At 37.7% G+C, this 15,724-nt stretch overlaps 1 protein-coding gene across 30 annotated transcripts in view; it reads right to left on the minus strand.

Moving 5' to 3' along the window:
• The window catches only part of ect2 (epithelial cell transforming 2), a 67,779-nt gene that overhangs the window by 25,224 nt on the left and 26,831 nt on the right, over positions 1-15,724 (minus strand). For 16 of the 30 annotated variants that reach the window (NM_001441987.1, NM_001441990.1, NM_001441985.1 and 13 more), the window contains 12 exon segments: positions 888-1,007; positions 4,652-4,730; positions 4,897-4,978; positions 5,210-5,306; positions 7,408-7,518; positions 7,633-7,701; positions 7,777-7,896; positions 10,085-10,209; positions 12,569-12,676; positions 13,516-13,735; positions 15,149-15,211; positions 15,470-15,585. In NM_001441987.1, the coding sequence (NP_001428916.1) occupies positions 888-1,007; positions 4,652-4,730; positions 4,897-4,978; positions 5,210-5,306; positions 7,408-7,518; positions 7,633-7,701; positions 7,777-7,896; positions 10,085-10,209; positions 12,569-12,676; positions 13,516-13,735; positions 15,149-15,211; positions 15,470-15,585 (1,310 nt within the window). 30 annotated transcript variants of the gene reach the window in all.

Raw genomic sequence — 15,724 nt, forward strand, 5'->3', positions numbered from 1 at the left:
TAAAGAAACAGCATAGGAGGAGGTTGCCGCGGGCCTTGGTGCAGATGAAGTTTATAAAATTATTATTTGCATATAGAGAGATAGACAGAGATAGATTGATTTCTGCAGCAGCTGCCGAAGATCTGCATGCTGCAGACACAGCCTGGTGTGAAAGACAAATCTGCTCACGCACTGCTTTCGCTTGCAGTGTGAAACCGGCGTAATACGTTTTAGTTTTAAAACAGTGTTTTAGAATGAAAACAATGCACGTCCACACTGGCATTTCTGAAAAGATCTCGGTCCACACTAAACTGCATGAAAACTCCAGAGTAGTTGAATGGATGGAAGGCGTTACAGTCGCAAAACATGCATTTTAAAACTAAAACGTTTTCAGTGTTATAGTGTGGACAGAGGGCTTTTCAGAAAAGCTAGATGAAACACCAGTGTGGACGTGGTTCACTTTATTAGTGTATACAGGGCCGTGTGTATTTTTCGTGAGTGGATTGCTTCTGCGACAGGTGAGGGGTGGAGGATTGTGATGTCTATCGGCCATCGGCAATGGACGATTGCATCATCTATCAACCCAACCCTAGCTCTCTCTCTCGCACGCACGCACGCACACACGCACACACACACACACACACACACACACACACAATAGTAGTAATAATAATAATAATAATAATAATAATAATAATAATAATGATAATAATGTCACCTAACAATGTATGCAATGTGGTTGTAATAACAATTAGATTAAAAAAATTAGATATTACTTTGCCATCATACGGCTTTCAAAAAAATAAACACAACAAATATAATAAGACAAAGATTAATGCATTTGTTTTGTATAATAAAGAAGATTTTTAATTTATATCCACTTTGCAAAGCAGAAAATTTAACATTACCTCTAAGCAGTCGTTGAACAGGAAAAGTGTGACATGTTCTCCACGATCACAGGGTTTATCTCCCAGCGCAATGGTCTCCACCCTGTGAACCAGACTTCGGTGTGACGATAACAGGTTGGCCTGTAGGTGAAAAAAAAAAAAAAATTAATACAAATACATTGGTTGCCATGTCGCAAAACATTTACAAAATTTCCAGTAAATTAATTAATTATAAGTGAGGACTGTGCTGAATTTTGCTCAATCGACCCGAGCGCTTGATGAACATGCTGCATTTGCTGTCTCAGTGTTGTTCCTGGATCAGACTCTTGCTGCTTCAGTTCCCATGAGCTACCAAAGCCCAACTGATCCAGGAAAAGCACCCCCAATCTGAGGGTGATCATTGGTTTGGCAGCCCTGGTCTCTGGACGCAGCTGTTCTGGGGCGAGTCTGACAGGAGACAACATGAGCTGACTCACTCTGATCCATTTAGTGGAGAGAGGATGTTTCAGAGAAGCACGGCTGTATCTCCCAGCATGGAGAAGAGAGGAACAGGAGCCAACAATAAAGCATGATACTTTAACATTTACTGACAAAAGAAGGGTTCTCCCTAAAACACAAGCTGGCCATTGAAAATGGGTATGACTAGGGCCAGAGAGAATCTGGTGATATTTTTTGCTATTTTTGCAGAGAATTTTGTAAAACAAAACAAAAAATCAGCGGATTTATGTGGAATTGTATCATAATTAAAAACCTAATATATGAAATAATAAATACATTTAAGTAGAATAACTTCTTTGGTAAACAAGTCTTTCAAAGAAATATATACTGAAAGACAGAAAATATTTCCTTACAAACTGTAATGTGAATAAATCATACAAACATTTAAATATTACTATATTTATATCAGAATAAAATTAATAAAACGAATTTAAAAACTGAATAAATATCAATTTACACACATTTACATAAGCTAGATACCCCTGGGATCCTCCAAATTAAATTTAAGGCTTTTAAAAACCTTTTTAATACCATTTCAAATAAAATTCAATGCCAACTTTGTACCCATTTCAACAGAAGTATGAGGGAAAACGGTCAGATCTGTATACATTTTGAACCATAGAAAATAATTATGTACAAGTTTATTTCAATTATCAGTTATATTTAACAACCAAATCTACCTTCGGGTATAAATAAAGTTACCTACCTACCTACCTACCTAATACATATGCAACAGCATGGTCGAACACCCAGTAGCGAATATGAAGTTCTAATTGAAGGTCAAACATGATCACATTGGCCCTTTGACCTGTTCAGTCAGTTAGGTCCTACTCACACTATGCCATTCGTACCGTGCCCAGGCCAGTTTCCCGAATCGCTTGAGAAGCGTGAGTGCGCTGAATCGGGCTCAAGCACCGGAACCTGGCCCGGTTGGAAGAGGTGGGCCTGAGTGCGATTCACTTGGGCTTTGGCGCGGTATGCCCGAAACTGAAAGCGAGAAGTGACTTTAAGTGACTGTTTCATATGGATTTATTTATCATTCTTACTGTTCAGTGAATGCAAACTGCCGCAGTTTATTAAAGATGCAAACCCCTCACTGCACGACAGCTGCGCACCTTCAGCAGACCTCCTCATTCCTGCAGCACAAGGGCTTTATGATTGTTTATGAGTGCCAAAAGTGGCGGATCTGTTCGGCGAAATATTTGACTGCGTGTCATCGCATCCCTAAGGACTGTTTGGCGAAATATTTGACTGCATGTCACTGCATATCAAACAACTGAAACGATAAAACTAGAGAGAAATCTTTTCGGTGCTGCTGAGTGAGAGAGCGTTTCTCACTGAACAGCGCAGCAGCGATGATGTAAGCGTGCCGAGGTCCAATTGTGGAGTGAGTGCGGGCCGTCCGGGGAGACGGGAGGGGGGACAAGCGTGCTTTGGCCCGGTTCAAGGCAACTGTACCTAGTGTGAGTACGGCCTTATTTAGTTATAAAAGGAGCCAATCAGAATTTATTAATATATACAGTTTTGTTGCCTCCACACGAGAATGTAACTGCAACCTCAGAGTCAGGAAACATGGTTTTGAAAACATCTGTAATGTTCTCAAACGATATGTAAAGATGGTGCTCAGAGATTGTTTTAAGGACCCACATCATCTGTGCCTGCAGAGTTGGTGTTGAGACACAGTAAGATAGGATGTTCCTTGGCTGTGGTGGCAATGCTTCTAATGTAAACATTTCTTTGTTACTGATAGTAACTGAAAAGGTCTCCTGTGCACAAAACTGCACAATAGGTGGTTGGCGCTGATGAGCAGTACTACACGCGGTGTGTTTAGCACCCCTCATATGGGAGTGCAGGGCCATAACACCCTTCGTCACTAGTTAAAAAAAAAATTTCGGCACCAACAGCAGTAGGTGTCGCAGTCATTTCTTGGCACAGGCTTGACCCAAACGTAATTCGGAATCCTTGGCCACAGCGGATTAAACAGACACTTTCCCCAATGTAGCTGACAAACTAGGCAAGCCACTATCTTGTTCTGTACCCCGCTTGCCAAGTAACAGGTGTGCACCGCTTTCTGTTACAATGTGAAGCGCAAGGTGGACTGAATGTTACTCTGCATTAATTTTAATTAGCTTACATTAGTAACAGTTAATTAAGTTATGGTATGAATTTATTCCTAGGAAAGGTAAAACAAATTAATAAAATAAGATATTTGTAAGTAAAAACAAACTCAATGAGGAGCTAAAAATCAGCGGAAATCTGCAGATTTCTGCGTGCGCAAATTCCATGTGTGGCTAGGTATGACTTTCTTTCTTTAGCTAGAGAGAAATGAAGTTTTTGATGGAAAAAAACAAGGATTTTTTTTTCTTTTAATGCAAGTGAACAAGGCTCAAAGTATTTTCGATGGTTCAAAATATTTAGGCAGTAGCAGAAATTAAATTATATAAAACTTAATACTTTGCAAAATAGCATTTATGACTTTTTAAAACTTAATACTTCAATTTCTCTACATTGATTCATAAGCTTTTAATACTCTAAAACCCCCCGGAAACCCCGTTTAAAAATAAATAAATAAATAAAAAATATTTAACATTTAATTAATCTCTTGAAGCTCACTTTTAATGTTATTTAAGTTTTCCAGCACCAAAAGCGGTCAATTTAATATTCCATAAACATTTCCCATTGTTTCTGACATTGATTAACAAACCATTTCCGCTACTGCACATTTAAAATGAGAAATTGACCACACAATTTACATATCCAATTGCACAACTATATATAAGTGAACTAAAGAAATATATGTCCCTTTATTGGAAAACTGTTGAATATTAAACAGTTGTTGAGATGTAAATGGTCAGTGATGTGTTATTGTGCTTGTGGCTCTGACCTCAACACTGTGATGATTTGTGAATGACCTGCTTTTATAACTTCGCTTTCATGGTCTGGATGGGCTGGCGGGAGAGATTTGCTTGGTGAATGTTGAAGTGTGCTTACATCATACTCTGATTTCAAAAGAGCGGGAAAAATCCCGTTGGTCATAATACGGTCAGTTTAGTTCTGTTGGTTGAAGGGGTGTGGAAATGATTTGAGTTATTTGAAAGCTGTAACGGCCACTGAAATAACATCTTTCATTGCGATCTGTCGACTCAAAGCTTCAAAAGACTTGGAATGTAGCACGACTTGTATGAAGTCAAGCAAATGACAGCACTGTGGGAAAGTGATTCCTTTAAACTCAAAAGATGTGTGTGAATGTGGAAAACTTCCTGAGAAGTAAAAACAAAATTACTTACAGGACAGCCGTCCACCTCATAAACAACATCAAAGATCTGCTTCTGTCCTTCTGTTTTCCTTTTATCCTCATTTATGTGGCTGTGAATTTGAGAGAGAGAGAGAAATATACAGCTCTTTACCTAAAAGCCACTGTTTTAGTCAATGATTTTGGCCTTTCAACATGTTCTGGTTGCTGAAATTAGTTCTCAGCGCAACATTACTTTGTTTCAAGGATGGTTTTTATATAAGGACAATAAGGACTCACGTCATCACTTCCTTGAGAGACTCGATGGCCTTTTCAAGTGTCAATTTATCTGGGTTGTCATCTGATGTGTGTTTCTTTATATCTGCAAAGAGCAAAAATACATCCAAAAGCTTGTTTATTACTATAAGCATACACTGGCTCAACATTAATTATGAAAAACGTGTACAGGATGTGATATATTAAATTACTTTACAAACTGAATTGATCGTAAACTCTGTTTAGACCCTATGGATTCAGCTCAGTTTACTGAATAGGAACAGCTGTTTGTGTGTCTATCAGTTGCATCATGCCAAAGCCATATTATGTGGGTTACCATTCAGCAGGAGGGCGACACTTGGCAGTCTCTGCACGGGACGAATCAAAAGCTCAACGAGAGTCTGACGGCCACACTCAGGTTTAGACTGATTAATCTGAATAACAAAATGAGGCAGAAAAATGTAAATATACAGTCTTCGTTAAAATGAAAGAAACAAAGAAAGAAAGAAAGATGGAGAAAGTAAAAAGGAAAAAGACAGTAGGAAGAAAGAAATTAATGTAGAACAGAAAGAGAAAGAATGCTAGAAAGAATGAAGGAGAAATGTAGAAAAAGAAAGACAGAAATGCAAGGCAAGATTTTTTTTATATAGCACATTTCATACACAAAGGTTATTCAAAGTGCTTTACGTAAGCAAGAATAAAAGAAACAAGAAAATAAAACAAAGAATTGAAAATGATTAAAAACAAATTCAAATGTGTTAAAACAGGTTACAAAAGGATTGAAAAAGAAAATAAAGATATAATAGTGTGACCTGTTGGACAGTAGAAAGAAAGAAAGAAAGAAAGAAAGAAAGAAAGAAAGAAAGAAAGAAAGAAAGAAAGAAAGAAAGAAAGAAAGAAAGAAATAAAAGAAAAGAAAGAAAATAATGAAGAAAGAATTAAGCGAAAAAAGAAAGGAAAGAAAGAAAAGGAAAAAAGAAAGGAAAGAATTAAAAGAAAGAAAAGGAAAAGAAAAAAGAAAGAAAAGGAAAAAGGAAAGGAAAGAAGTAAAAGAAAAAAAGGAAAAGAAAAAAGAAAGAAAAGGAAAAAGGAAAGGAAAGAAGTAAAAGAAAAAAAGGAAAAGAAAAAAGAAAGAAAAGGAAAAAGGAAAGGAAAGAAGTAAAAGAAAAAAAGGAAAGAAAGAATGAAGACAGAATTAAAGAAAGTAAAAAGAAAGGAAAGAAAGAAAAAGGAAAAGAGGAAAGAAAGAAAGAAAGAAAGAAAGAAAGAAAGAAAAAAAGAAAAAGAAAGAAGGAAAGAAAGAAAGAAGGAAAGAAAGAAAGAAAGAAAGAAAGAAAGAAAGAAAGAAAAAAGGAAAGAAGGAAATAAAATAATCTTATTAGATTACAAACAACCCAACTAGTTGTTTAGCACGTGTGCATCTCTGCTGTTATGTTTACACATGTAATATTTTTACCTGATGCGATTTAAAGCAAAAAACACAACAACACTCTATCAAACATATCTACAATGATAAGAAACATGGTAACTTACAGAGTTATTATCGCACAGCAATACCACAGGAAAAAAAGTACGGACTTAGAAGGAATAATCAATGTGAGGAGAGCTCCATTATAGTGCACTGGACAAGTCTAAACAAGATCCACCCATGCATGCACGAGGCAGGCAGTTCTGTACAATTACGTTATTTATCGGCTTAAAAATATCAGCCTAATTTAAACATCAGATCGATAACGATAATTTTAAAAATAGCATTTATTTGCAGGTAATGATTTGGCCGCAGATATATCGTGTATCCCTAGTTTTTAACATAATAAGCATTATTGGCATGAATTATTATTCATTTTATCATGGTTAGCATACTCTAAGCGTAAATTAGCATGCATAACACTTGCCTAACAGGAATTACAATGTTGTTATCATGAACTGATCAATCATCAGTCAATTTTCTAGCATGTTTTAACATAAACAAGATGTTTCTAACATGAATTACCACAATTTTAACTTGATATAACATGTATTAGCCTGTTGCAGGTATTTTTTGTACAATATCCAAAACAAACCAAAGTCTAGTTGTGAGAAAGTTGAACATAAGTGGGGAAAATCAGTCCCATGCAGACAAGAAAGAAAGAAGGAAGGAAAGAAAGAAGGAAGGAAAGAAAGAAAGAAGGAAGGAAGGAAGGAAAGAAAGAAGGAAGGAAAGACAGAAGGAAAGAAAGAAAAAGTAGGGGGAAAGTAAAAGAAAGAAAAGAAAAAAGTTGAAAAGAAATAAAAGTAGAAAAGAAAAGAAAGTTAGGAAAGAAAGAATAGGGGGAAATAAATAAATAACTGTATGAAAGATAGTCTATTCAACATATCAGCTGTGTCATCTAATAGCTGTCATTTCTGACAGAAACCCATTCAAACATGACTGTTTTTGACTACATTTTAACACTCTAAAACCATCAGAAGCATGATCACCCTAAGGTTCTACCACAGACAGAAAGAAAGAAAGAAAAGAATCTCTTCATATGCACTAAAAAGAGCTGACAGTACCTTCAGGAAGGCATGAAACCTGGGCTTCTGTCTCTCGCATCTCACTATGGTCTCTTTGCTCATCTCAAAGAAGTTGACAAATGGTGGGTAGGCCTTCACCAGCTCTCCAGACTGAGAGGGAATTTGAAAAAATAAAGAGAGATCACAAAAGCTGCCATTCAGCCTTTGACTGCGTTATGAGCTGCACGCCGGAGGAGGTCGAGTTCAAAGCTTCATCGCACTCACATATTTCAGGATAATGTCTCCAACGCTCCTCTCTTCAGACCAGTTCATCACCAGCTCCTCCAGATCCGCCTGTCAAAGCACATTCATCAGCCAACACGCACAACACAGCCTTTAACTCAGCGTTTTAGAAAGGTTATTGCCTACCTTTATTCTGGTGTGCACTTCATAGATGTCTGGAATGCTGCCAAAGATGGTCTTGATCTCTTCCTGAGCCAGAATGGGGCCGCCCACCTGCCCCTCTTTCTCCAGCGGATATTTGAAGAGCTGAAAGGAGCCATGAACAAAGGAAATTAGATCAAGCCAGGATGGACTCCGATATGTTCGCTAATGGAGCAGGACTTGACGGTAAAGGTCTGCATTCCTGCGGGATCACTAAAGGAACCGATTCGATTTGGGACTAAACCTCTGATTTGCAGGCATGAGAGGGTGATATTTCGAAGAGATGTCAGGCAAAGTGCGCAGTCAGAGTTGAGTGGGGTCCTAAAATAAACCCTGTGATGGCAAGACTTTAAAATGTTTTCGAAAAAGTGTTTCGTATGCTCACTAAGACTACTCGGTTTGATCAAAAATACAGTAAAAGCCACACTGTGAAGCATCATAACTATTTAAAAACGGCTTTTTAATTTTAATCGGTTTTAAAATGTAATTTATTCCTGTGATGGAAGAGCTGTGTTTTTAGATGCCACGCGATCCTTTACAAATGATTTAAAGATGATTCTTATGCCATCTCTGGAAATCTTTCTTGAATAGAAAGTTTAATAATAAACATTTATTTGAAACAGAACTCTTTAGAACATGAACCCATTTAACGTTTAGTTAAGTGAAAGTATCAATGATTCTGAATAAAAGCTTGCTAATTGAAATAAAATAAATAAATGATTGAGAAGATATGTATTAGAAACATAAGTTGATCTAAAAGTAGACAAGTATTAAACTTGACAAAAGTATGTCACGAAACACCAAACACATTTTTTGAGATGTTGACAGTCATATATATGTCCCACGTTGCTAAAAACACCATTAGGACAAATACAGTTGAAACCAGAAGGTTATATACACTGTATAAAACGACACATAACCATTTAAAAAAAAAAAAGCCGAATTTCTCCTCCGTGCTGCTGTGATGGCTGTCAGGTCAGATGTGTGTGTGTGTTTGTGCATGAGGCGCGCTCATTATAATCAATATGAATATTCTTATCAAACTGAACACAATCTTACATCAACAACACATGGCAAGCAACGCGTTGATAATAACAATATTTTTTTTAGATTACAAACAACCCAACTAGTTGTTTAGCACGTGTGCATCTCTGCTGTTATGTTTACACATGTAATATTTTTTTCCTGAGGCGATTTAAAGCAAAATACACAACAACACTCTATCAAACATATCTACAATGATAAGAAACATGGTTACTTACTGAGTTATTAGCACACAGCAATACCACAGGAAAAAAGGACGGACTTTGAAGGAATAAACAATGTGAGGAGAGATCCATTATAGTGCACTGGACAAGTCTAAACAAGTTCCACCCATGCATGCACGAGGCAGGCAGTTCTGTACAATTATGTAATTTATCGGCTTAAAAATTTCAGCCTAATTTAAACATCAGATCGATAACGATAATCTTAAAAATAGCATTTATCTGCCGGTAATGATATGGTCACCGATATATTGTGCATGCCTAGTTTTTAACATAAGCATTATTGGACTGAATTATTATTCATTTTATCATGGTTAGCATACTCTAAGCGTAAATTAGCATGCGTAACACTTGCCTAACAGGAATTACAAAGTTGTTATCATGAACTGACCAATTATCAGTCAATTTTCTAGCATGTTTTAACATAAACAAGATGTTTCTAACATGAATTACAACAATGCTAACTTGATTTAACATGTATTAGCCTGTTGCTGGTATTTTTTGTAGAATATCCAAAACAAACCAAAGTCTAGTTGTGAGAAAGTTGAGCATAAGTGGGGAAAATCAGTCCCATGCAGACCTCTGCATGACAGCTACTCCATAAACTTAATGAAGATCCACTGGACCACAATGGAAAGGTCAAGCTATTCAGCTTTGCCTGATGATCTGACTCCACTGTTCAGTGAAATTTGCTTGGTTCTGATTGCGGGCATATGATGTGACATTTACTATGCAAGCAGACAAAAAGTGTGTGCGCGCGTGTTTGTATGAGCTCAATATGAAGGGGGTGTGAGGCAGAACTGAAATGTCCAAGGCATTGGTGTCCAAATCTAATTCATTTTCCCCCCAACTGGTCAGAGGCACTGGTTTAGTTTGATAAGGCCAGAGCCAGGTACTGTGGTTTGCCACTTGCTATGTGTGTGTGTGTGTGTGTGTGTGTGTGTGTGTGTGTGCGTGCGTGCGTGCGTGCGTGCGTGCGCGTGCGCGCAAGACGGAAAAAGAACACTCAAGGCACACAGAACACAGACCTGCAGGACCGTGGCCAAGATATCAACGTAGTTGCTCTCGGTTTGGTAGAGCTCTTTAGAGACCTGCCATCGCGCTGACTGCTTGGGAAGGGCAGGAGTTGAGCTTTTGGGGATTTTGGCATTCTCTGAAACACATTAGCAGACATGCAGGGGTGAGCCGCAATAAATCACACACTGTTACTTATACATTTCATACCTTGTGTCAAAAAAAGTCAACGAATAAAGCAGTGCCAAAATGTTTAAGGTTTTAAAGATGGAGAAAGGATGAGAGTGCTTAAAGCAATGATCCAAATTTAATACAAATGAAATTTAATAAAGTTAAAATTGTATTAACTGCATCAGGTATCTGATTAATGCTCAATTGGATATTACAAGCATTTAATTAAAACAATAGAATTGTATAATAAAATATTTTATTATAATATTTATATTACTAAAAATTAATATCCTTAGCATTTATTTGCAGAAAACTACAATAAAAAAATGAATCTTTAAAATCCACAAACATTTGAAAAACCTGTGTATGCAACGTATGCATTTTTGCCAACACTTGAGGTCTAAATGCATACTTGCATGCAGAATTTCAACATTTATAACAACCTACTAAACATCCTAATAAATTAAAATACTCATACATAAGTTTGAAGTTGTACTGAACATGAAAACATTTATAAATCAAGGCACTTAGTCAAAAGTAATATCCATCCATCCATCCATCCATCCATCATAATGTTACTGGCAATGTGTGAAATCTGGATTCTATAGAATGTCTAGGAAATATATAGAATGCCTAAAATCAAACCAAGTATTAAATGATTGCTACTTTATACATTGCTTAGACATTCTATAGAATGGCGAGTTGCCATGCGGCAAAAAATATAAATGAACTACCCCTGTCATTTTTCCCGCCACTGATGTTATTTGATGATCGCAATCGAAGCATGTGCGTGTTGAACATTGTAAGACAGTGTATTGCCAGTATGATGTTCCACTACCACATCACGGATATTAATATTGTCATAATTCTTCTCATGAAATCTGTGCAAATCAAACGAACATTCTATTCTTCCCTGCTGCAAAAAGTAGCTCATTCCTGTTGCGTTCGGTTTTTTTCCACCAGTAGCAGCATATTGTCTATTTTAATTAGTAATTCTTCACTAATACGTTAAATATGAATGTGCAAGACAAATGTGCCAAAATATGAAGTGTTTTGTCTGAAAGAAGAAAATTACGTACACTTCTAAATGCCATGTCACCCTGCAGCCCAAGACCGGTTACTCACTGAAGCTAAGCAGGGCTGAGCCTGGTCAGTACCTGGATGGGAGACCACTAAGGAACACTAGGTTGCTGTTGGAAGTGGTGTTAGTGAGGCCAGCAGGGGGCGCTCAACCTGTGGTCTGTGTGAGTCCTAATGCCCCAGTAAAAGTGAAGGGGACACTACACTGTCAGTGGGCGCCGTCTTTCGGATGAGACGTTAAACCGAGGTCCTGACTCTCTGTGGTCATTAAAAATCCCATGGCACTTCTCGTGAAAGAGCAGGGGTGTAACACCGGTGTCCTGGCCAAAGTGCCTCTATCGGCCCTTATGATCATGGCCTCCCAATCATCCCCTTCCACCGAATTGGCTTGATCACTGTCTCTCCACTCCACCAATAGCTGGTGTGTGGTGAGCGCACTGGCGCCGTTGTCCTGTGGCTGCCGTTGCATCATCCAAGTGGATGCTGCACACTGGTGGTGGTGAGGAGAAACCCCCTTCATGATTGTAAAGCGCTGTGGGTGTATGGCCATACACAATAAATGCGCTATATGAATACACATTACATTACATTTCAGTTTTAACTACTGTGACAAAAACTTCAATCTCAGTTCTGCTGTCAATGTGTTTTTTTTCTCAGTAAAAACATATGGTTTATTTCGTACTCCTTCCACTTTAAAATACGTAAATGATCAATAAAGGCTTTTGTTGTACTCGTTTGACACTTTGCCTAAATGATACTTGTCACTCTATATATTGCCTAGGAATTGTGTAGAATGCCTTGAAAAAGTGTGCAAAATCTTTACTAAAAAAATAAACTGTTATTTCATACTTTGCCTAAAAAAAAAAAATCAGGCATTCTGTACATTTCATAGCCATTCTATTCAATACGGAGATTTCACACGTTGTCGGTCAAATATGCACCCAAAATAAATACAGAATTTTACATTGATTTGTACTTAAACTGTAAATGGTTTTATAAAAGGCCATTAATTCCAAAACAATAAAAAAAATTATGAAAAAGAACAATAATTTTGAATGAATTTTCTTTGATTATCATGATTATGACAAGACCATAACTTGTACTGAACCTGTACCATTTCTATAACAGAACAGGGATTTAAAAAAATGTAACCACAAGTATTAGAATAATAGACAAACTTACTCGATTCAATCACTTTTTCTATGAGATCTATTCTAAACCCTTGTCTACAGTTCTGTGAATGTCACCTGTCTGGTCCTCGTGTCTGCACACAGGAGTGCTGGTGCGCTGCAGTCTCTCTGATCTACTCTGTCTGCTGCTCCTCCGCCTACCGCTGCTTCTTCTGCACCTGCGCTCTGCAAAAACACAGCGGCCTGGCTCATCTAACACATTCTCCTGCTTCGTCTTAGGCCTGCCTGGGGTCACCCTGGACCTCTGAGATCAAAGTCTGGAGAGTTCTGAAACCCTCTCCAGAGGATCTGCATGTTTCACCAAGTCACATTTTTGAATTTGTAAGAACATAGTTAATGAAATGTAAAAGCTATACCACAATGCTGGTTTTATTTGTGGTTACAATACATCTGATTATATTTGGAAAAGTGAAAGAGTATTTTTTATGATTAGAAATGACATTATTAGTAATTCAAAACCGCTTTTAGTTTTTAGCCTTCTAGTTTTAAACTTTTTAGAGCCATCATGTCCAAGATTTTCTAATTAAAATTAAGCAGTTACATTTACAAAACCGAGCCTAATAAAGCACAAACAAGAATGTTTAGAAAGTGTGGTTTCTCAAGGGGTTCCAATACTTTATGGGTGTCTTTCTTCTGTTGAACACGAAGCCAGACACTGAAGAAAGTTTAAAACCTAAGACCATTGTCTTTCATAGTAGGAAATACAAACAACCAAGTCAATGGTTATAGGTTTCCTGCTTACTTCTAAATATCTTCTTTTGTGATCAACAGAATAAAGTCTAAACAAGTTTGGAACAAGGTTTAGTAAATGACACAATTTTTAGTTTTGGGTGTACTTACCCTTTTGACAATTGTTACTTTCTTAATGCCCTGCAGAAAACCTACCACAATTTGCAAACGGGACCTGGTGAACTTCTCAAAAATAAATCTGTTTGTTTACCCATGGAAGACAGAGGGAGTGTTATATTATTTGGTTTAGTCACATGTTATATGACTAATTCTACCTCCACTGGATTTGGTGTCTGGAGTGTTAGAGATGTCCAGCAGGGAGCCCATGGAGAGTGAGTGTTCAGCCGAGGGTCTCTTGCGTGGCGGGAAGGGAGAAATCTCCGTCTCTTTGGTAAGCTGAGCCAATGTCTCTCGGAGACGCCGTCGTTTTCTGCCACTGTTGGGCGTCGTGAGAGACAGCAGAGACACAGCTTTCTTCATGGCAGGACTTTCCGGCTGAAAATAACACAGGTTGAAAACAGAGATTATTGTCATGTAGAACTGTAAATTCAACAGTTCTTTGTTAATAAATAATGGAAAGCCGTTTTAAAATTCAGTTCCAATTTTAATCACACATTATTAGCAAACAGGAACACAAACATGTTTTAGCACTTCCAGTTTTATCAACCTTAAGAGATAATGGGCATTTTGAATTAATGACTGAAATAAAATGTGCAGTTAACACAAGCTTAAGATATTTGCATGGTTTATTCCACAGCATTTGTCCTCTTGTATATGCATGCTTCTTCTTTTAATATCTCCACATCAATATTTTCTAGTTCAAAGAGACAGTGAACTATTGCAAATATTCTCCTATTTGAAAATGATATAGAAGTTAAACTTTTAAAGTAACTAGCTATGTTTCCATCCAAAGATGAGAATTAAATTTATGCATAAAACTGTAATATCGCATAAAAGACGTGTGAACAATGCAGCATTTTTATCCATTGAGTTTAAAATAGTCATTGTCTTATGAACTGACGCAATATCAAAAGAAAAAAAAAAAACTGAATTTACTGTGATAGGAGAAGCTATGTGAAACTTTTCTTTATTTACCCATACCTCTCTAAGTGATGGGTAATGCCAATAAATTGTGGAGAACAAATATAATCATTTAATTAATATGCAAAATACGATGGGACCATCGCAAATGGCCCACCTTTACAGGTACTCTGCCCTGCACCAACTGTGGGCCAGTGGCATAATTTCCCCATCCTTTCTTCCTTCAGCACTAGTTAGAGATATACTTTATAAAAGGGTTGGTGGTAACAGCCGGTCATCAGATGGGCACCCCCCTTTCCTTGGTGTTTTCCTTGCCGATTTAAGCCCATGACATCTTGGGAGGGCTTGAAATCAGATCCAGCATCCTGTATCTACTCCTGCTAACCACCACCCAACTCTATGATACGGTTTGTCTTTTAACAGGCTTTTCAACCGAACCTCCCTTTGTAGCCAAATCTAGCAAGATGTTGCTTTCTTACCAGCCGTTTCCTGGCCATTCCTTCAATTCCCAGCAGTAAGAGGGCTCTCCAGAGTGACTGCCCCGCAAACCCCCTACAACCCACCTCTACTAGTAAATTCCAGGTGCTCCATCCATTCTCCTGGCTCTCAAGTATAAGACTATGCTATTTCTTGAGCTTGCGTCCATGGGCCTACTCCATTCTTTCATCCCAGTATATTCTAAGTTCTATAAGCACCACTAATTAATTAAATTTTTTTAAGCACCTGAAACAAAACTGAGTACTGATTTCAACAAAATCAAATCACTTCAGAGCTCATAGTGCACTGGGGAAAGTGTTATATGCTATACAAGCAAAAAACAAACAAATGCCGGTAATTTCAGAACTGTAATTTTCCAAGTTTGCTTACCTTTTCATAAGAGTACATCGATTCACCTGCTCGGGCATCCATTTGTATACTGCCCCAAAACCACTGCAGAAAGAACAATTCATTAAGGATTACACAAAGCCAAATTGCACTGATTACAGTTAAAATTTTCATTATCGTCTTTAAATAACTACACATGCATTTATGATTGCAAGTGAACTATAAACACCCCTGATGAGTGCCAAAAACGACTTCCCACTTCTTACAACACAGCAGATAACAGACAGGAAGCAGTGTAAAATAAGTGTATTTTTATCCACTATTATTGAGGACTCGGAAGCACACTTTAAGTCAAGTTCATACCTCCTGCTTCACTACATAGAGTCTTTTTGAGGGAGTAAAGGGCAGTTCTTTAATGGAGTTCTCCTCAACAACCAAGTGGGTGCACCTTTCATCGCCAACCGCCTGGAAGCGTCCACCTGGACAAAACAAGCAGGACGTGCTTTAGAAAACCCCCTCCGGCAGGAGTCAGGGTTCATTTGCTTTTACAGAGAAGGGGCTGGCAATAAAATACAGAAGTATATCCCGCGGTCAGATGCATCCGAGTAAAAGCTTTTG

Source organism: Danio rerio, chromosome 11 (assembly GCF_052040795.2).
Source record: "Danio rerio strain M-AB ecotype USA chromosome 11, GRCz13ab, whole genome shotgun sequence".
NCBI lineage: Eukaryota > Metazoa > Chordata > Actinopteri > Cypriniformes > Danionidae > Danio > Danio rerio.